The 23,556-nt window shown below is 40.4% G+C and overlaps 1 protein-coding gene across 2 annotated transcripts in view; it reads right to left on the bottom strand.

Annotated features, from left to right (window-relative positions):
* APOO (apolipoprotein O) overlaps positions 1 to 23,556 on the bottom strand; it is a 53,717-nt gene that overhangs the window by 26,546 nt on the left and 3,615 nt on the right. For both annotated transcript variants that reach the window (XR_002180270.2, XM_019956337.2), the window contains exons 2-3: positions 2,547 to 2,654; positions 1,256 to 1,375 (exon numbers count right to left, since the gene is read on the bottom strand). Coding sequence is in view for 1 of the 2 variants with exons in the window: in XM_019956337.2 (XP_019811896.1) it covers positions 1,256 to 1,375; positions 2,547 to 2,654 (228 nt within the window). In the remaining variant the exon portion in view is untranslated. The remainder of the gene's footprint in view (positions 1 to 1,255; positions 1,376 to 2,546; positions 2,655 to 23,556) is intronic.

Raw genomic sequence — 23,556 nt, 5'->3', positions numbered from 1 at the left:
AAAAAAAAAAAAAGAGCAAGAGAGAAATAATAGTAGTCATGCAGTCATGCCTACATGGTACAAAAATATTTGCAAATGTGCTGACCTTATCTTAACCACCAGCAGATGGTTTAAAAATCTTCTAGAACAAGAGAATAAAGTCTAAATGTGTTACAGCACATTATGTGTAAAATCTTTAGGTATTTCATAACTCTATAATATGGTTATGATACTCTAGTATAATGACCTAATTTATGTTGCTGACAGGGTCTATGTTTACCATTTTCTTTCTAAATTGGTGAACAAAAGTTCAGCACTGGCACAGACAGTGGAATTTTAAAATTTTAAAAGATCTGGATGAAAACTGAGTTTATAAATCTCAAAGTAAATCTAGACCACAGCATACACATCTACATTCTGTTACTTTGTCATCAATTTTCAAAATCAAGTATGGCAAATATATAGATCAAAGTCCACAAAAACATTCTGTAGACTGTAAGCTTCAGTTTCCAATGTTAAAAGCTGCAGATGTGCTTTCATGAACATAATGACATATGTCTGATCTAAAACCTGAGCAGCACAAGTCAATCTGTAGATGCAGATCTTTGATCACTAGAGGAATCATTTCAGTACTCAAACATGTAATTCCACCCTCTTTTAGTTACCTACTCTCTTATTATTGCATTTGAAATGCTCTGTACCCATCGTGCTTAAAGTGGTACTGACTTATAGAATCTGTGAGGAGAGAAACTTCCTAACTTTAATATATATAAATGTTTGCAGTGTACCCTTTTCCTCCTACTAAAGTTCCAGTCCCAGTATCCTCCCTGGTGGACGATAATGTTTTCATAGCCATGACCAACAAGATAGGTACCATGGGGGAATTCCCTGCTGGTCCAGTGGTTAGGACTCAGACCTTTCACGGCTGTGGCTGGGGTTTAAGCTCTGGTTGGGGAACGAAAACATCCCGTGAGCCAAGCAGGCCTGGCCAAAAAAAAAAAAGATAAGTACCATGGGCCTCTGCTCTCTAGGCAATGTGACACTCTCTGCCCAGTGGGAAGGAAATTCTCTCCGCAGCTATGGCAACAGCTGCCACCAGGAAGTTAGGGCTCTCTGCTCTCTTCCAGAGATGGCACTGATGAACATTTTTAAGGTGGGCACTCTTTAATGTGGGGCCCTTTGTTGTGCCTTTTTCTGAAAACTTAGAGCCAATATAGACTTTTCACTACTGACTCTAGACAGAAATGCATTCATTCTATTTTCAGAATAGCTGTACCTGACACCAACTTGTATATGGTTCGCAATAATGTCGGAGATGAGAGATGCTTTCTTCAAGTTGGGTCCTTGGTTCTTCCACATATTTAGATTGATGCTCAGGAACAGAGTAGAGTGAAAGCTGTAAAGATTGAAAAACAAAACAGAAAAAAATGAAGAAGGGTAGACAGCAATGAAATAATAATCGTCAAATTTATAAGCACCGTATTTCTAGTAATTCATGAACGACAGTGACTAAGCATTACATGCACCCTGAACCTTGCTTTAGACCATCTTTGTACCATACTTACTCTTAATAAGGCCTAGGCCAAGAGAGCAGGGCTCTTCTGAGGTGTCGCAGCCTCCTCCGACCCTGCTTGTAGCAGACAAAGCAGCCCTCTTCACCCATTTTATATACTGGTATTTGTTATTTCACCTTAGATTTAGTTTGAAAAAAGGATTCTATTACTCTAAAGGGTGGGTGGTGGGGTAGGAAAAAAAGCTTGAGAGTAACTGAAGAGTCAGTCTAGACTTAGTTCTAGTCTAGTCTATTCTAGTCATCTTCTAACGATCAGTCTAACGCTAACGAAAGCAGGAGAGCAGGTTTGTTCCCCAGGCAGAGAGGAAATGTTTCAGAGCCACCACGGGCTGCCTGCTTCACCCTCAAAGATGCCACTGCCCCAAGGCCTGAAAAGAAGAGAGGAAAGGGCAAAAAAATAAGCTATTTAGCTTTATGTAAACACCATTCAAGTAACCCTGATCATGACTGAAGGTAGATCTTTACGATACTCTACTCAGAGTATTTTACTTTCAAAAGAAACCAAACAGCCAAAATAATCAGTGGGAAGTAGAGACAAAAAGGAATGTAAACAATGGAGAGATGATTTCCTATTTTATATATTCATATTTATTAAGCATCTACTTATAAGCCTCTAATCCAGCCAAGAAGCAGAATGAGCCCTGGTCTTTAATTGCTTAGGAGAGGAAAAAATGTGAATGTTTTCCTGGCTTAATAAGCAGTCTAGAAGCAGGAAGATCACTTAGAAGTGACTTGTGCTTACAATCTACTGGGATAGAGCAGTTTCCCCAGTAAAAATCTAAGAAATATTCCTTAATTATGCCCTTAGCTAAGTACCATTAATTAAAGTTGAAAAAGCCATAGTGTAGCAGCATCCCACATATAATAACAACTATAAGGAAATATATTTCCTCCTTTTAAATATCTTCCGAATTGTTATATCTTCCTGATAGTCAATTTGTATCCTTCCCAAAGTAACTCTATCAGATATTCAAAATAGATTACAACATATTACCTCATTAACCTTCACAGTATCTTTGTGAGGTGAGTCCTTTTTTGATGATGCATAGACCTTGAAGGTGAGCAGGCTCAGGCTGGCCGGCCCCACGTACCTGTGAATTACCTGAAACACAGAAGCAATTTAAGCTTTCTCCCAATTCTCCAAACTGAAGGTGTGTAAGGTGGGCACACTTGCAACCTCAGCCACTTCTGCTCCAAAGGGCTTATTGTGCATTATGGGAAATAAATGTATTCTTGAAGTTTTATGGAAGTCAGAACCTAAAAAACATGTTCTCATGGACTCAAAATTCCAAGTCACCTTTACCTTCATTTCCAAAAGACAGTAGTTCCTGAGTTTTCTACTTAGCCTTTTAAGTAAAATAAAAGATACACTACACACACACACACACACACACCAGTAACAGGGGAAGGAGTTTTTAATGATCTCACCAATTGATTCACTGAACAGAGTGAAGATCCTTTCTGTAATTCTAAGAATGAAATGTTCAGCAGCCCTTGCTTTCCATTCCTACCCAGAGCTGCTCTCCCCTAATCTCAGTTTCTGAACTCACACTCTTTCTGTGCCTTGCTCTCCCTGACCGGGTCACTCATGCCCATGGCTTCAACACAAAGCCAGTGACTCCCAGATATGCAACTCCAGGCCAGAGCTTTCTTCTGAGCTCCCAACTCACTTATCCTATTACTTCTGGACATTTCCACTTGCATGGGACACAAGCTCCCAACACCAAACACACCCAAAACCAGCTCATCAGGATCTTGACTGTGCCTCCAAGTCTATACGAGGCCTGATAGGTGAATGTGTGCTGTAGAATCAAGAAAAGTTTTTAAAAATAATACATTAAAAAAATTAATACAAAGCACTTGACCATCTTGAATCTTTCCACCAGAAATGCCCACTCTTCATCTACTTTTTCTCTCAGGAATGGTGCCACCCTCCAACTAGACAACACAATCAGAAACTCTAAGGTCATCTCCACACCCCCCATTCTATTGGTTATTAAGTCCTGTTAATTCTACCTGTTAAAAAGAACTTAATTTACTCTCTCCTCTTTTCTTCTCCCCTTGGGCCCTTGTTTCTTTTCTGGATTGTTTCAACAGCTTAATTCTAACTGTTCACCTGGCCCTCTGATGACTCAAACCACCTCACTGCAAAAGAATTATCTTTCTAAACTGCAAACCTGAGTTATCTTCTACCTGTATTTGAGATCCTTTGGTATTTATTACCTAGGACTTCTATGTGAGCCTAAGAGGCCCATTTATGATCTGACCCCAACCACCTTCTTAACTTCATCAGTCACTCTGCCTTTTCCCATAAAACTTGGACTCCTGCATTCTTCCCATGCTGTTTTCCAGCTTTATGGGTTCATTCATGCTGGTTCCTCCACCTAGAATGTTGTACACTTGCTTTGCTTTCTGTACAATTGCCCAGGAGCACAGAGGTTTATTGCTTTTCTTGTCTTATTTATCCATTTATTTATGTCTATGAAGTTTTGCCTCCCAAACTAGAAGCCCTTTCAGGATGGGGCTGTGTCTCACCCTGTATTCCTCATGCCTACAACCGTGCTTAACACATTAAAAATGCTCAAGAATAGTTTCTGCCTGCATGAAGGGACAGAACACAGGCAAAAAGTAAATGAGTGGTTGACCTGTTCTAACTACTCAGGCATGATTTTGCATCATGGAAATCCTATTCCTGAGACCTGCAATGCCTGTAATATGAAAGACTAGGCTACTCAGAAATACTCACAAAGCATATAGTGCTAGTTAAAACCTCAAAAGGTCTGTTGAAATTTACTTCTGGAGTCACACACACACACAAAAGGAAATTCCCATATTTCAGAAGCAAACAAAGAGCTGGAAGCTATTTTTTAAAAAAAGAAATGGTTATTACTTAAACTGGTTTAAAAATAATGACCACACCCCGAATCATCAAGTGGAATACTTGAAAGGTATTAATTTCCAGGCAATACTGCCACTAATTTCTTTTGCTTTCAGGATAAAGGTTAGTGAGCCACTGCTGACAGTATGCCCCTCCCCACTCCCCAGGAGATGGCCTATCAGGCTGCTGGTATCTAGAGGTGCCAACTCAGCACTCTCTGCCCTCTGGGTCTGTTCAGACTACTGACAACCCTGCTGATACTGGGGACTTTCCACTGAGCCAGCTGGCCGGCCCCACCCCGACTTTGTTCAATTCCCCTTCTTACCAGCCACAGTTGGTGCCTCATCCCTTTCCCACTTCCCCATCCAAGCATTCTGGGTTCATGCTGACCCCTATTTCCTCCTCATTTGATACAATGCCTTGTGTTGACCTTTTAAATTCTTGATTCCTGCTTTCAATCTTTAATCCACCCTACTTTTCACATATTTCTTCTCACGGCCTTCTACTGTTTTAATTCAGATTTCTACTTTTATGTTCTTAATGATTAATCTCACTCACTTTCATCTTTTATTTTCAATCTCAACTCATTTACTTTTTAAATTTAACATTTTGCTGGAATTTATATGCATTTTTCCAGTTCTACTGAGAAGTAACTGGCACACATCGCTGCCTAAGTTTGTGTACAGCATGGTTAATTTACATATATTGCAAAACAATTACAAGTTCAGCTAATGTCTATCTTCTAATAAATGACAAAAAGAAAAAAATTTTCTCCTTGTGGTGAGAACTCTTAGGATTAACACTCTTAACAACTCTCGTATATATTGTACACCACTGTAATCCCTAGCCACTATGTTGTGCCTCACATGCCTAGTACTTATTTACCTTATAGCCAAAGGTTTGTACCTTTTGACCACCTTCCTTCGATTCCCCCTCCTCCCATCCTCCACCTATCATAACCAGAATTCTGATCTCTTCTTCTATGAGTTAGGGTTTTTTAGATTCCATTTATAAGTGAGATCACATGATATTTGTCTTTCTGTCTTATATCACTTAGGATAACACCTTTAAGGTCCATCCGTGTTGTCACAAATGGTAGGATTTCATTTTTATGGCTGAACAATATTTCATTATATATATGTATGTGTGTGTGTGTACAATATACATACATTTCTTTATTTACTCATCTATCAATAGACGCCAGGACAAGGAAACAATCTTAAGTGTCTATTGACAGATGAGTAAATAAAGAAATGTATATATACTGTGTACACACACACATACATATATATAATGAAACCTTGTCCTGGCTATTATAAATAACTCTATGAACATGGGGGTGCAGATGCCTTTTTGAGTTTGTGTTTTTGTGTCTCTTGGATGTAGTCCTAGAAGTGGAATTGCTGGAGCACAATAGTTCTGCTGCTAGTCTTTTTTGAAGACTCTCTACACTGTTTTCCATAGTAGCCCTATCAATTTACAGTCCCACCAACAGTGCACAAGGGCTCCCTTTTCTCCACATCTATGCCAGCATTCATCTGTCTTTTTCATGATGGCCATTGTAACAGGAGTGAGGTGATAGCTCATTGTGGTTTTAATTTGCATTTTCCTAATGACATGTGATGTTGAACATTCTTTTATGTATCTTCGGGCCTTTTGCATATCATATTTGGAGAAATGTCTATTCAGGTCTTTTGCCCATTTTTTAACTGGGTTATTTGGTTTTTTGTTACGAGTTCTATGTGTTCTTTCTATGTATTAGATATCAATCCTTTATCAGATGCATGGTATGCAAACATTTTTTTCCATTCCATAGGCTGTCTTTTCACTTTGTTGATGGTGTTTTTTTTTTTTTTTTGCTGTGCAGCAGTTTTTGAGTTTGATGTAGTCTCACTTGTTTATTTTTTATTCTGCTTCGTGTACTTTAGGTGTCATTAACTTTTTTTTAAGTTTACTTATTTATTTTGGCTGTGCTGGGTCTTCATTGCTTTGTGTGGGGTTTCTCTAGCTGCAGTGAAGCAGGAACGTCTCATTGCAGTGGCTTTTCTTGTTGTGGAGCACAGGCACTAAGTGAGCAGGCTTCAGAAGTTGCAGCACACAGGCTCAGAAGTTGCAGTTCCAGGGCTCTAAAGCATAGGCTTAGCTGCTCCGCAGTATGTGGGATTTTCCCAGACGAGGGATTGAACCTGAGTCTCCTGCACTGGCAGGCAGATTCTTATCTGCTGTGCCTAGGAGTCATTAATCTCTACTTTTCCCCACTCTTGCCCATTTTTCTAGTTTTAATATTATGCTAAGCCTGCCCTTTTATTGCCCAAGTTGTTTTCTTCATCTCCTTCTTCTCCTGTCAGCCTCTCCTGACCCAAGCCTCCCTTCCCTCCCATTCCACAGCAGGAACTGTGGCTCCAAGGGTGGTAGCACTTAAGAAAGCTCTCTCCTGCAGTTGCCCTTTCAGTTTACTGCAGGCTCTCAACAAATTAAAACAACAACAAAACCTCATCCCCAGAGACCTGGGCCATCCAGAAATTAACACCCCCCAGGGCCACAATTCTCTCTGCAGAGGTTTACTTCCGGGTTTCTCAGTCTCAGCAATGCTAACATTTTGAGTTGGATCATTCTCTGTCGGGAGGCTGTCCTGTGCACTGCAGGGGGCACAGCAGCATCCTGGCCGGTACCCACTAGATACTAGTGCAACCTCTCCCAGCTATAAGTCAAAAATGTGTCCAGATACTCACAAAAGTCTCCTTGGAGGCCTCCTCCCGCCTTGAGAAGTGCCAATTTACTTGATTAAATATTATTTCCTGATATCTCTCACCATTTAGATTTTAAGGAAATCTTTATGCTTTAAAATCTGTGGTCTTAGTCCTAATATGCAGTGATAGAAATTAGCATAGTCAATAATTGTCTCCTGAGAAACCTGTATGCAGGTCAAGAAGCAACGGTTAGAACCAGACATGGAACAACAGACTGACTCAAATTTGAGAAAGGAGTACTACAAGGCTTTACACCGTCACCCTGTTTGCTTAACTTCTATGCAGAGTATATCATGTGAAATTCCAGGCTAGATGAATCCCAGGCTAGAATCAAGATTGCTGGAAGAAATATCAACAACCGCAGATATGTAGATGATAACACTCTAATGGCACAAAGTGAAGAGGAACTAAAGAGCCTCTTGATGAGGGTGAAAGAGGAGAGTGAAAGAGCTGGGTTACAACTCAACATTCAAAAAACTAAGATGATGGCATCTGGTCCCATAGCTTCATGGAAAATAGAAGGGAAAAAGTAGAAACATTGACAGATTTTATTTTCCTGGGCTCCAAAATCACTGTGGACGGTGACAGCAGCCACAAAATTAAAAGACACTTGCTCCTTGGAAGAAAAGCTGTGACAAACTTAGACAGCATATTAAAATATAGAGACATCACTTTGCCGACAAAGGTCCTTATAGTCAGAGCTATGGTTTTTCCAGTTGTCATGTACAGATGTGAGAGTTGGACCATAAAGAAGGCTGAGCGCCAAAGAACTGATGCTTCTGAACTGAAGTGCTGGAGAAGACTCTTGAGAATCCCTTGGACTGCAAGGAAATGAAACCACTCAATCCTAAAGAAAACCAACCCTGAATATTCACTGGAAGGACTGATGCTGAAGCTGAAGTTTCAATACTTTGGCCATGTGATGTGAAGAGCTGACTCTTTGGAAAAGACCCTGATGCTGGGTAAGACTGAGGGCAGTAGGAGGAGGAGACAGTGGATGAGATGGTTGGATGGCATCATCAATTCAATGGAATGAGTTTGAGCAGACTCCGGGAGATAGTGGAGGACAGAGGAGCTTGGCGTCCCACAGTCCATGGAGTCACAAAGAGTCAGACACGACTTAAGAACTGAACAACAACAATGCTTGGGAGGTGAAGTGTGTGTGGGGTAGACTTGTGGAGAAGGGGCACAATGGGACTTTCTGCAGTGACAGAAATGATCAATATCTCGATTGGGTGAGAGTTACAGAAGGTGTGTACATTTGTCAAAGCTCTCATTACAATCCGTATAACTTACAACCTGTGCATCTCAGTGTGTATAAATTGTCAAAAAAAATTCATACACACATAAATCATGTCGTTTATGCCAAAATATGGGTGGAAACTGCAGGTCAAGGGTCATTCTCAGGAATGAGTCAGCCATACACCTGACCATGGTAAGGATCTGGTGGTATTGACCTGTGCAGTGGAAACTCACAGAAGAGCCTGGGTAAAGGATCAACAGGCAGAGAAGTCTGATGCTGATTCACTACCCAGCATCTTGGGTGGTTTATTTTCTTTTTTGGTATCAAAGAGGGCTCCTCTTGGTGAGAGACTACTCCATCTGGCTTGACCAGACGTTATCAAAATGGAGATTCTCAATGGTGGGCCCCTACTGGGTGGCTATCATAATTTATCAGAGCTCATATTGACTGTTTGGGTTAAGCTACTCAATATCAGAATTTAAGAAGGAAAGTCTGTTAAAATGGGCAGAGATCACCCCAGGAAAGTGTGAGGGCAATAAAAGCAGCACAGAAGAATCTTCTTCAATCTTTTATCTCCCCAATGAAGAAAAAGAATATGAATCTGCAAGTTTGATGTCCTCAAGAAAGATTTAACCAATGGGTCATAATCACTAAAGTGCTGGCTTTCTGACCTTTTCTTCATGGGCACTCCTGTTATGCTGCCCTGTGAGACATGAACACAAAGGTGTTCTCTCTCCATGAGGGATCCTAACCCATCATGGTACAACCAGACTGAAAATACCTCCTGAGAAGTGAGATCGCCCCTGGACCTCTTCTGGTGAGGGGCTAGGATCTCTAGACTATGTGTACCCATGGCCTGAGCACTCACTGTCCCAAGTGACAGTCTTTGAGGATCTTTCCTTGTTGCCAGGCTCACTCTCCACCTAGGTAGATGGTTTGGCTCAGAAACTGGGTATATATGCACCTTCTAAGAGCCGATTAAACATTCTCTACCTTGAATTAGAAGAGTCTGGTTTGCTAGATCAAAGTCAAGTCCACTCTGTATCTTCAATGAGTGCTAAGCTACAGCCACGGGACTAACTAGATCCAAAGGCTGCACTGCTTTTGGTCCAGCCTATCCTCTGTAGTGTGCCCTTCAGTCACTAGACGCCCCTCCTGGAACTCAGCTAGTTGAAGGTCTCAAATTAAGGAGACCAATGTATTGGCTTCCTTGAGATTTTAAAGGGGTAGCTGTAAGAGACCCATAGTCATAGGGGAAACAGGTCAGCTGGTGACCCTGAGTTTGCAAACTTCAGAGGGAGTGTCATGGAGTTCTCTGGCTCATGTGGTTAAACCCTCTTTCTTTCTGTCTGACTATATTCCCTAAGAATACATCTTATATGTTGTGCTTATCAAGGTATATTCTCCATCTTAGACCTGTGGACTCTGTCTCTCAACTTTTGTTTTACATAGTCCACAGAGCGCTTGATTGTCAATGCAAACTGAGCACCAGGATGGGCAGTTGGTTGGATGGAGCCCTAACAGGAAATATTGTAAAAGAGCAGGCCACCACTGTTCAAAAGGCTTCCACTTCTTGCTCTCTCCACTGGAGCTCATCAAGGACTGACAAGAACAAAAACAAATCTGGCTAGGGAAGTAGTGTTATATAAGATATAACAATTGGAAGAGGTCAACTAGAATTTCATTTTAAAACAAATATTTTTTACATATCTTTTCCACATCAGGTAACATGGGTTTCCCAGGTAGCACCAGTGGTAAGGAACCCACCTGCTAGTGCAGGAGACGTAAGAGACACAGGTTGTATCCCTGGGTCAAGAAGATCTCCTGGGGGAGGGCACAGCAACCTACTCCAGTATTCCTGCCTGTAGAATCACATGGACAGAAGAGCCTGGCACGCTATGGTCCACAGAGTCGCAAAGAGTCAGACAACTGAAGTGAACACACGCATGCACACCATGATACGACACTTAAGCAGACATGGTCCCTGAGAGTTTACAGGAAGCTTATGAGTTAACTCAAAAAAACTCAGGTTATAACTTAAAAAAATTTTTTTTTAAGATTCAGACATAAGATTGAGTTTAGCCTTCAGCACTAGCAGCAAGGGCAGATTCCTGTACATATTTAACTAAGATATGAATCAGGCGAGTTCACACTCAGATCACAATGGGTACCCACAGGCTAAACTGTCCTTGTTTTGCAAATAAAAGTGTACTGTCCAGAACTCTAGCTCCAGGACAACTTTCTGATTGTGTCCCAGGAAAACTGCTATGCTGTTGCTGTTCAGTCGCTAAGTTGTGTCCGGCTCCTTGCGACCCCATGGACTGCAGCACCCCAGGCTTCCCTGTCCTTCACTATCTCCCAGAATTTGCTCAGATTCATGTCCATTGAATGGGTGATGCTATCTAACCATCTCATCCTCTGCCACCCCCTTCTCCTTTTGCCATCAATCTTTCCCAGCATCGGGGTCTTTTCTAATGAGTCGGCTCTTTGCATCAGGTGGCCAAAGTATTGGAGCTTAAGGTTCAGCAACAGTCCTTCCAATGAATATTCAGGGTTGATTTTCTTTAGTATTGACTGGTTTCATCTCCTTGCAGTCCAAGGGACTCTAAAGAGTCCCTCAGCTGTGGTCCTTCAGCACCACAGTTTGAAAGCATCAATTCTTTGGCGCTCAGCCTTCTTTATGATCCAACTCTCACATTTGTACACGACTACTGGAAAAACCATAGCTCTGACTAACAGACTGCTTTAGGGACACATAAAAATCTCAAACTGAATCAGTCATCCTCAGAATTATTCAAGGATGCTCAGGAACGGTGGGGCTCAAAACCCTGATAATTTGCTTTATCAATTTTATGGAAAACATAGCATATAGTCTCTCTTATTATTAAGAAGAGTATACTTTTATTCTCCCACCATTACAGATATATTATTTTACTAGAATTTCCACTAAAAATATATGCCAATTTCCTAACATGACACTGTAAATCAACTATAGGTCAATAAAATAAATTTAAATATCTATACATATATATATAAATTTAAATATATATACACATATATGAGTGTACATTTCTGTATGTATACATACACACACCAGTTTCCTTTTCAATAAAATGTACTGTGTACCAGGACTGTGTAATGTAAAAGGTTTCAGAATCACCTGGAAATTTTTTTTAGACTCACAGATTCCAATGCCTTCCCCCAGAGTGTCTGATTCAGTAAACCTAAGAGAGTCCCAAGAATCTATTCCCATGATCAGCCAAGTTTAGAAAACCACTATTCCAAAAGCAGATGCTTGAGGAACAATTATTCAACTTAAGTTTGTAAAAACACTGAATTGTACTTACTTTTAAAAACACTTGAAAGGATGAAATGAAAATTGTCCTAAACATAAAAAGAAACAGTGACTGGCCAACTACTAGAGAAGTTATGGGATTTATTTACATTCAAGAAAATCTTTCCCATCTTAAACACAACACAATTCCCTCTACCCCTAGTCCCCTAACTACTGTCCTATCCTTCTATCTCCTTCCACTGACATTAAAAAAAAAAAGACTGGTTAGAAGACAGAACAGTGGATATCCTTAGTGAGCTGGGGAGTAAGCAGAAGGGCCCTGAAGGTTTCTCGAGTACAAGATATACCAGTACAGTCTGTTTGCAAAAATTTCTTGTGATCTGTGCACTTTCCTGTATGTATAGGTCAACACAAAGTTAGAAAGACAGATTCTGCCTCCTTTCTCTATTTCATTCCCTCCTCCCCTCACTACTCAAGATATCTGAAAGTGGCCTTTCCCAGGCCACCAATGACCATCCAGTAAGTAAACTGCAAAGGACATCTGGCATCTCAGTTGTGCCCTGAAACTGGTGACCCCTCCACCAAACTCTCTCTTCCTTTAGTTTCTAAGATTCTGCTCTAGCTCCATTCTCTAAGCTTTGTAGGGCACTCCACCGATCTCTATATGGGCCTTCTCTTTCTCTGTCTGCCCATCTCTTCAAGGTTGATGAGTCAGAGTAGTACTTAATCCTCTCTTCTTCTCACTCCAGCACAACTTCATTAAATCTAAGTCTTCAACTCCCATTCTCTGCTACTGATACCCAAATCAGTAGGCCAATTCCGAGGCCTGGTCACTCCCTAAGCCTCAGCTTGGTTGTCTAGTTCCCCATGGACATCCCCATCAGGTTTTTCAATTGCTACTTCATAATGAGTTCTCTTTTTCCAAAAAGCTCTTTTTCTCTGAGTTTCCCTACGTCCTTTAATAGCCTTACCAAGCCACACACAAGACAACATCAAAGCAATTCTTTAATGAAACAGTGAAAACAGACTTCAAAGACAATAAGATGCGGTCACTGCTCCCACAATCTAATAAAGTTTGGATAAACAAATAATTACGCCACTTGTGATAAGTGCATTACCAGACAAAGGACAGGAGTAACACAGAAAAAGGAATCATGTACCACAACTGGAAATTCTGGGGAACAACTGTAGAGAGAAAGGAAATCAACAATCAGAAAGTTTCTGCCTGCCTTCCTGTCTTCCTTTTTTTTAAAGCAAAGTCACCCAACTGATGTTAAGACTCAATGTCACTAGGAACAGTCTCTGTAAAGAGTAACAAAAGAAACAAAGGTTTGGATCATAAGGATGATTTCTCATACCACACTACAATCTTTTCGGTTATACTCATAATTAGCTACAATCTATGGGCTTCCCAGGTGGCTCAGTGGTAAAGAATCGGCCTGCCAAGCAGGAGGCCTGGGTTGGATCCCTGGGTCAGGAAGATCCCTTGGAGAAGGAAATGGCCACCCAGTCCAGTGCTCTTGCCTGGGAAATCCCATAGACAGAGGAATCTACAATCCATGGGGTCACAGAGTCAGACAAAACTGAGTGTCTAAACAACAACAGCTACAATCTCTAGATGGAACCAATACAAGCAACCATAAATCATGACTTTTACATATCAACATTCTCAATCCAGAAGCTCTCTTTTAATTTCAAGATCAGATGGGGTTTCAACGATAATCTATTCAAAATAAATAACTTGGTATCAAAACTGTATAAATAAATCTAATGCTTTAATTGCTGCCCATTTTAGCTATTATATAACTAGCTGTCATATAACCTGTACACTAAAATGTGTAGCTATCTCCAAGGTTATTGGATAACATCACTTTTGTATCTATCACTATGGGTAGAAAATAAATGGCATTTGGGAACATTTTAAAAGTAAATGCCATTTAAAATTAGATATTCCTATATTTACAGGAAATGAGGCACAATTATGCATTTTCTCCCTAAATGTTACACTACTTCTTTGATCCTCAATCAACCTTTTCTGCAAAAATTTCCATTTGAAAGCATTTTTCACTTAAAAACAAAATGCTTTTAATCTGATTTTTTCCAGTTGCTTAAGAGGGAAAAATCTGATAGGGATTTTTTTTTTACGTCTATGAAAACTGACAATACTTTTGAGGTTATTCATGTTCTAAAAAAAAGAACATAAAACAAAAAATAGATTATGTAAAAGAATTTAGGGTAAAACAAAATGATGAAAACAATAAACAATTTTGCCCAAATCAGGCTGCATTGCTGTCCTTAGTAATGTGCCATAAACTGAATAAAAAATAAAGAGAAACTAAATGAGTCTGCATTCTCCAAACATTAAAAGAATATGCCTCCCCCCATAATAAGCATTCAGTACAGTACTTACATTTGATACAGCAATCCTTTCTAATCTGGAGGGTCACACACCAAACTGGTAACAGAGGCTTTCTCTTAGAAGAGGATTAGAGGGACGCAGATGATGGAAAACAGATAATTATCATAACTGTACTATTTGACTTTTTACAAGGAAAAGTTATTTTAGCATGATTTACACTATTTTTCAAATAGGTATTTTCTCATCTCATACCCCTCAGGGTGACTACTATGAAAAAAAAAAAAACAGAAAATAAAAGTGCTGGAGAAGATAAGAGAGAAACTAGAGCCCTTGTGCATTCACTATTGGTGAGATTATAAAATGGTACAATCACTAAGGAAAACAACATGGAAACTCTTCAAAAAATTAAAAGCAGAATTACTGTATGATCCATCAATTCCCCTCCCGGATATAAATGCAAAAGAATTGAAATCAGGGCCTCAAAGATGTATTTGCACATCCACGTTCATTATTTACAACAAATAAAAGGTGAAAAGTCACCCAACTGTCCATGGACAGATAAATGGCTAAGCAAATGCCATATATATATACAACGGAATGTTAGAACCTTAAGTGAAATAAGTCAGTCACAAAGACAAATACTGTATGATTTCATCTATATGAAGCATCTAAAGAGTCAAATTCATAGAAACAGAAAGCAAAATGGTGGTTACCAGGGGCTGTAGGGAAGGAGAAAATGTGGAGTTGTTGTTAAATGGGTATAGAGCTTTGGTTTGGTAACATGAAAATCTTTTCTACAACAATGTGAGTATATGTAACACACTTGAACAATACACTTAAAAATGGTTAAAATGGTAAATTTTATGTTATATGAGTTTTATCACCATAATTAAAAAGTATGGAACTTAAGAACAATGGTTAAGGTGGTAAACATAAAAAAAAGCAACCAGAAAAAAATACAGTATACCTTTTCCTCCTCAAAAATAAGTTTTTTTCTCTCCAAAGTAGTAACCTTGATAGATCATATCAGAACTTACTGTAACTATTTATATAACAAATAAAGGAAATTCACTTTCATTATGTGATCATACAGCTTTCATTTCTAAATGCCTTCACATGAAATTTTAAGACTGTAAGAAAATGTCTCAATATATCTGAAATAAAAGCAAATTAGAAAATGAAATAAATTAGATTTTTTTAAAGGGGTGGGGGATTTGTGAGGTTTTTGAAAATATCAAACTAAGGATGTCTATATAAGTATGCCCAGAAATGAGTCTGAAAAAGATATGACAATGGTTATATACAGGTGGTGGGATTAAGGATGATTCTTTAGAATTAACTGAATATCCTGAAGTTTTTGCAATGAATATTAATTTTATAACATGCAAGAAACAAAAATGGCTGGCTCCTGAGGATATTCTAAACAACCTGCCAGAGAATGTGATGGTAATTCCAAATGAAAAAGGATAAAATGTTTTGATCAGATGACATTTCTGGAATAAATATACTGATCAGTGACAGCATGTTTGGAAGAAATGTATTGACAAGGTAATTAAATCTGTCCTCTTAATAATGACTATATTGACAGGCCCTCATCTGCATGTAGAAATCTGGAAGCCCTTACACTTCAACAAGACAAACCACAATCATTTCGATCTGTTTCACAGTGAAGGGACTATAAAGTTAGTATTTTAAGAGTTCAGACTTTAACCAACGAAAAGAAAAACTGTCTTCCAAGTATGACAAACAGAACTTATCTTATGAGAAACTCTGAATTCTGTTAATTCGGTGATGGGGTAACTGATATTTCCTAGTTCCTCCTCATCCACTATAAACACACTGTGATCTAAAGAGATAAGGGAAGAAAAAAACCAAGGCTATTTTCAAGATTAACATTTTTTTTTCCAGAAAACCACCTTCTGTTTTATCATTGGAGGGCAGAATTCACCACAAAATTAGGTCAGCAAAGCAAAGCAAATATGTTTCATCTGCAATTGTTTCATCTTTTAAAATAGTTACAGAATTTTGTTGAATTCACACACAAAAAATAAATAAATAAACTTGTCTGATAAACAGGAAGGAAACCTCAGAGCCAAAGAGTGAGATAATTGTTCATTCGGGCCGGTTTTGAGTCATCTGGTTGGGCTGTACTGGTTTCACAGACTTGGAACAAAGATGACATATAATTTACCATGTAGCAAATTTATTCTGAACTTCCTCATTCAGACAGAAATTTAACAGTGCTTACCTAAACCCAAATGGCATCCCAAGATCCATTCAATCTTTTCTAAGTTAAGGAAATATAGGTAGCAAAAAAAAAAACACACAAGGGAATATTTACTTCAAGACTTCCCTTTCAAATGCTTCTACATTTTCTAACAACTAAAACGATTTCCATCTTCTAAGAGGAAGAGGTATTCTGTCAAAGTAAAGTCTATCTAGACCCAGACTTCTTTTTGTAACAGACCACCATGTGCACAGAGAACGGTGAACTCACTGACAACTGCCCTCAACCTCATCTCAGTTATTCACAGGCTTCTTATCCTTCAAAGAAAAGGAAACTGCAAAATTCTTTTGTAAAAAAAAAAAATCGTGTGCAAGGCTCAAATCAGCTGATGGCAGTCTAGACTCATAATGAAAATCTCTGCGAAAATAAGGAACAAAAACAGGAAAAGTCAATATTTGGACTAAACACAGCAACTTTTAACAGTACTCCCGAACCATGTGACTCTACCAACAGGCTCAGTGTCAATATTTGCCAAGTGAGGTAAGCCATTAGCAAACGATTTAGGAAACTTGTTGGAGTCCCATCACTTGGTGTTCACCTACTCACTCACCAGTTTAACCCATGTCATCAAATGACACATGAAGCAGCACCTTTAATGGGAAAGGAGATTCATTTCAGCAAGCACAAGAAAAGCAAGCTGTTACTTCACAAGACTGACATCTACAGAGTGGGGGGGAAAGAAAAATGAAACTTTACTGTTTTCATATATCCTATTTTAAAAGACTGTTCAAAGGAATGAATAGGAACATCTGGAAAAAAGAAACCACTGTGTCTGTGTCCCAGCTAAAGCAGTGAACATGCACTTGTAAACCTGTCTCTAGCTCCCACAGAGGGTTCCTCATCCTCACCCAACCAAACAAAGACGTCCTTAAGTTGGAGCCAGTGAGGGCTTGGAACAAAACAAACTGCTTGCTTCAAAGAGTGAGAAAGAAGGAGGAAGACAAAGGGTGGCTGTATTCAAAGTGCCTTTAAAACAATATTCATTCAAAATACAACTTACTGTCTATAGTGCTATTATCATGAAAACACAGCTTAATATTCAAAGTTATAGGCTGTCAGCATAATGAAAACTAGACAACCCTTGCTCTAAATTTCTCCTTCTACAAGTTTTAGTGTACAATGAACCAAGTTTTGAAATCCACCACACTAAGTAATTGGCAGTTCAAGGTTTCTAATAAAACTGGCATGAGGCCATGCAGCAAGAGTGAAAAACAAGTAGTTTCCAAATTCTAAAATATATCTCGAGACTGAGTTTTTTTCCTCCCTGAAAATAGCCATATGAAGTTTCATGTTGTATGCACTAACCATAAATTTCCACTTTAGCATTACTGGGGAAAATCAACTGATACAAACTCTTCTAATTCCTTCATTAAAAAAAATCTTTTGGTACTTTCCTGTCATATTATAAGTCAATTCTCAAGTTTTTGAAATAGGTATGTATCAATGCTACAGAGATTTCTTGTGCATCTAACTACTTGCAGTAATTTTAAATGTACTGTACAAACAAGTATCAAAGTTCATTTCTCAGGCTCTAAGAAGTCCCAGCTAGCCTAGAAAGGACATGGGTGTGGAGTACATATACATGTAATTAAAACATTAAACCTTTAAATCATAAAAAGTCAGTAAATATGCATAGGTCTCATGGGGCAATAAATTTACCATAAATGTCAAGTGCATTATCTACTGTTCCCCATTTTGTCTCTGCTCCCCGTTCTTTTACGGTAGAATTCATCTACTTCCTCCTTCTCTTCTTCCATTGTTAGCTGCACGTGAGAAGCTATTTGTATTTTCAAAGTCGTTGGGAAGAGTGGTACAGTGTCCTGAGCAGAATTCAGTTCCAAATGAGAAGTGAATTTACTCAAGTTTGAGTTACTTTTTATAGCCCTAGGTCGATAGTGCTAACCTGAAACTCTAGATCATTTTGGTGGACAGGTATGATGCAAAAGGGGTCAAAAGTACCTTACATCGGTTTAGTGCTTGGCGGTTTACCACTCTTCCTACATGTTATTCCATCTAAACCTTCCAACAACCCTGTGCCATGTGTGGGGCCACAGCACCCTGATAAGGGGACTTGGGGAGATAAAGAAACCTCATTAAAGTTGCTCAGCCAGAAAGCAGAAACACAACCAGAACCTGAGCCTGTGCTTTCTGACTGCAGCCTGCGGTACAGAGCAGTTTTTCCTTCTCCTTTGTGACGTACCACCCAACATCTTTGAAGGGTAAGAAAGGAAGAACATTCAGTTAGTTCTGCATGTAAATATGTTTTTATGTGAGCAAAATGTATTCACTATAATTCCTCAAGGAGAATTCCCTCAGAGATACTTAAACTGTAAGGGCAAAAAAATCTTTATTTCAAAATATGTGACATGTAATATTCAAGTCAAATAAAGTTACAGTACTTCTTTTCCAATTTACAGATGATTTTCCTTTTCCATTTATCAGTGTAATTCTCCCCTCAGTTTATACTAGTAACATACTATTCATAATAAGAAAATGTATTTCAGAAAGACAAGCAATAAAGGCACTACATCAAGACCAAACAGTCACAAAGCACATGCGAGGTAATAACACCTTATAGCCAAGGATACGGCCACCTCAGGCCCTTCTGAGGAGTGAGCTCTGAGTACAGGTCACATCTCTGTTCTACAGGAAGGAAGTAACATAGACCAGCTCTCACTAGGCTATCTTCTGGCCCTTGAGGCATTTGATGATTCCTTTACCTTCAGCCCACACCTCCTCAGGAAAACTCCACCCTCCTGGGTTCCATGTTAACTGATTACTTCCCTGTTAACTGATTACCACCTCTAATGTCCACAGAAACTTCTACAAGTCCAACCTATTCAAAAGCAAGTTATCATCTCTTTCAAGCCAAACTCAGCCTTCTTCCACTTTCCCATCTCATTCAATAGTTCTAACAGCCACTCAATTTTCCAAGCCAAAAGCCTGGGCAGCATCCTGAAATTCTCCTTCTCCCAACTCTGCCACATCCAATCAAATACCAAGTTTTGACATTAAAAAATAATTTTGGAAAGTCCCAAGACTGTGCACCACCATAACACTACCATAGCAGCCTCCTATACAAGACACCAACTAAAAGATATTAACAGCTCATGTCTACAGAGCACTTACTTTGTACCAAACGCTGTGCTAAACTCTGGGTCTGAGTTAATATAAATCCACACAACAATTTAAGGTTGGTACTAGTCTTTTGCAGGGGGTGGAGGGGGGGCGAGGGTGCGGCACCAACTGGCGTGTGGAATCTTAGTTCCCTGACCAGGGATTGAACTTGAGCCCCCTGCAATTGGAAGCACAGAGTCTTAACCACTGGACTACCAGGGAAGTCCCAGGTTGCAACTAGTCCCATCCTTCTTTTACAGATGAGGACAAAGCTACAGATCACTTTAGTATCTCACCCCAGGTTACACAGTGAAGCCCAGGTTTTATCCTAGCACTGAACTCTCACCTGTGTCCTTGCATGAGCTTTTTCTCTCTGCTTAAGAAGGCTCTTTCAACCTTGTGTGCACCATTTCAAAGACCAGGACCAGAGCATGTTCTCTACCAAGTCTCCTGATGCCCCCTGCTGGTGCTTGTTCCTCTAAGTCAGTACTTCTCAAGTTTGGCTACATGCCCTACAAACTAGATGCCTAGAGCTCAACCCAAGATTCTGATGGCACTGGTCTGGTGCAGTCTGGGCACAGGGACTTATAGAAAACTACCCAGTGAGGGCTTCCCTGGTTGTCCAATGGTTAAGAATCCGCCTGCCAATGCCGGGGACACAGATCCAATCCCTGGTCTGGGAAGATCCCACATGCTTGGGGCAACTAAGCCCATGAGCCACAAATACCGAAGCCTGCACTACCGAAACCTGTGCTCCACAAGGAGCCTCGGATCTCCGCAAATGGAGAAAGCCCTTGCACAGCAGCAAAGACCCAAGGCAGCCAAAAATAAAAATAGACAACATTTTTATAAAACTACCCAGGTGAGTCTAACATGCAATCAAGATTGAGAACTACTGCTCTACATTTCCCTGACTCTTACATCAGAGCACTTGTCCCAGTGCATCCAAATGAACTATCCCTATCTGTGCCCCTGATCGCATCATGAGCTCCTAAAACCTAGGTTTCACAGTCACCTGAGGGGCTTTTTCAAAACTAGAGGTTCCTAGACCTCACTTAAAAACTCAATCAGATCCATGAGCAGCACCTTGGAGACTGTCTCACAAATAATTCTGCTATGTGGCCAAATTTGGGGATTCTCTCCCAGGTTAAAAAAAAAAATGGGTCGTTTCATTTACACCTGGCAAGGTACAGTAGAGCGCCCAACTCATAGATGAACTAACTGTGATAGACATATGTGCAATGAATGAAATCTAGTAACATGAATCTGGAGACTGGGTGTATGAAGTCAATATTCAAGCTTCTGGCAGCAGCACTTGGAAAATCTGCTTCCTGCAACAGAATGTAAATACTGGAAAAAAGTGAAAGTGTTAGTCACTTAAGTCGTGTCTGATTCTTTGCAACCCCATGGACTGTAGCCCACCAGGCCCCTCTGTCCATGGGATTTCCTAGGCAAAAATACTGGAGTGGATTGCCATTTTCTTCTCCAGGGGATTTTCCTGACCCAGGGATCCAACCTGTGTCTCCGGCATTGCAGGCAGATTCTTTACCATCTGAGCTACCAGGGAAGCCAAAGCACTAAACCCTGGGCAGCTTTTCAAACGTGTTTTGTAATCCACCAGCGCCCCCTACTGACTTGAAGATGGATAGCTAAACCAAAATAGTGGTTAAGAGTTTCAATATTTTAATTGTATATGCATATAACATACAGCATCACCGATTCGAAGGACGTGAGTCTGAGCAAACTCCGGGAGTTGGTGGACAGGGAAGCCTGGTGTGCTGCAGTCCCTGGGGTTGCAAAGAGTCGGACACGACTGAGAGACTGAACTGAACTGATACACATAACCAGTCACGCAAACTTTACTTTTTCCATCAACACCTATATCATCAACTCTTCTGTCCTCCAGTCCTAGCTGACACAAGCTGATAAACCTGATCAGTCCCTACCATTTGCTCACCCCCACTCCCAGGCTGCAATCATAAGACAGGGATAGTAGCAAGCTCTCAGAAGAGCCCTCAAAGCCTCTCACTTATCTTTTTTGCTCTTTGGTCAATGCCTCTTCCAAATCTCACCATGCTCATAAAATCACTCACCTGGAAAACAACAACAACAACAAAAACCCATTCACTTCCCAATTTGCCTCAGTTCTTGCTATTCAAATTATGAAAGGAGACAAGCAGTATCTAAACCACCCAGGAGCCTGTCAAAAAAAAAATGGAGACTCTGAGGCCCCCACCCAGACCTCCTGGATCAGAATCTGCATTTTAACAAGAGTCACATGCACATTAAAGTTTGAGGAGCACTGGTCCTCACCTACTAGATTTGACACCTCCATTTTAAAAAATATTTGTTTATATATTTATTAGTCTACATGAGGTCTTAGTTGCAGCACTCAGGATCTTTGTTTTGGCCCACAGACTCTCTAGTTGCAGTGTGCGGGCTTAATTCCTCTGAGGCATGTGGGATCTTAGTTCTCCAACCAGAGATTGAACCCACGTCCTCTGCATTGCAAGGCAGATTCTTAGCCACTGGACCACCAGGGAAGTCCCAACACTGACATTTATGACAAATAATTTTCTAAGTAACTTCTGCTATTGAGTTGGCCAAAAAGTTCATTCAGGGTTTTCCCATATCAGCTTGCAGAAAAACTCAAACTTGTTGGCCAACCCAGTATCTTGAAGTAAAATTCATCACCTAGCTACACATATGTGTTTTCTGTATTAAGTTGCTTCAGTATGTCCAACTCTTTGCAATCCTGTGGACTGTAGCCCATCAGGCTCCTCTGTCCATGGGATTCTCCAGGCAAGAATACTGGAGTGGGTTGCCATTTTCTCCTTCAGGGAATCTTCCGGACCCAGGGATCGAACCCACATCTCTTATGTCTCCTGCATTGACAGGTGAGTTCTTTACCACTAAAGCAATGGCACCCCACTCCAGTACTCTTGCCTGGAAACTTCCATGGATGGAGGAGCCTGGCACGCTGCAGTCCATGGGGTCGCTAAGAGTCGGACACAACTGAGCGACTTCACTTTCACTTTTCACTTTCCTGCACTGGAGGAGGAAATGGCAACCCACTCCAGTGTTCTTGCCTGGAGAATCCCAGGGACGGGGGAGCCTGGTGGGCTGCCGTCTATGGGGTCACACAGAGTCGGACACGACTGAAGTGTCTTAGCAGTAGCAGTAGCAGCAGTGCCACCTGGGAAGCCCTACACATATAAGTCCAAAAAAAGAGACCAATATATTGATTTGATGGTAACACAATGGAGAATGAAAAGGAAAGATTTATAAGCATTATATTTCAGCATGTTCAACACAACTAAAAGATGTGAAGAACAGGGACTTCCCTGGCAGTCCAGTGGTTAAGACTCTATGCTTCCACTGCAGGGGGCACAGGTTCAATCCCTATTTGGGGAACTAAGATCCCGCATGTCACATGGCATGCCCCCCCAAAATTTTTTAATAAAAAAGATGTGACAAACCAACCAAGTTTCTAAAACATACCCAAGGCAGGTGATACCATCTAGTTGAGAAGCAGTGGTCTATCATCACTGCCATCCTTCTTTCCCTACCATCTCACAAGTGGAAGGGACTATCTCTCCTCCTTTGCAAAGCTGAGGGATTCTCTCTTGTAAAAGTTTCTCCCCTACGTTCTTCCCAGGGCCATGGGGTGTGTGTGTTTGCGTGCATGCACACTTTGTAAAAGTTTCTCCCCTACGTTCTTCCCAGGGCCATGGGGTGTGTGTGTTTGCGTGCATGCACACTCAGCCATGTCCAACTCTCTGCGACATCATGGACTGTAGCCCGCCAGGTTTCTCTGTCTATGGAATTTTCCCGAGGCCATAAACATTGCCAAATCTTGAATACTGCAACAACCACAAACAACTCTAAAATCTTGACCAAACACGTCCCTCTAATTACTATATTCTCCCTACTTCCCTTGACAGTCAATCTTCTAAATTGCATTAACTCATCTTTCAGTCACCAACCCATACTAATCTAGTTTTCACTTCCACCAGTAAACCTACATGTATAAAGATCATGAAAGTCTTCCAACCAAATCGCCCAAATCAGTGAA

This window comes from Bos indicus, chromosome X, assembly GCF_029378745.1.
Source record: "Bos indicus isolate NIAB-ARS_2022 breed Sahiwal x Tharparkar chromosome X, NIAB-ARS_B.indTharparkar_mat_pri_1.0, whole genome shotgun sequence".
NCBI classification, from domain to species: Eukaryota; Metazoa; Chordata; class Mammalia; order Artiodactyla; family Bovidae; genus Bos; species Bos indicus.
This window is presented reverse-complemented; position numbering and strand designations above follow the sequence as displayed.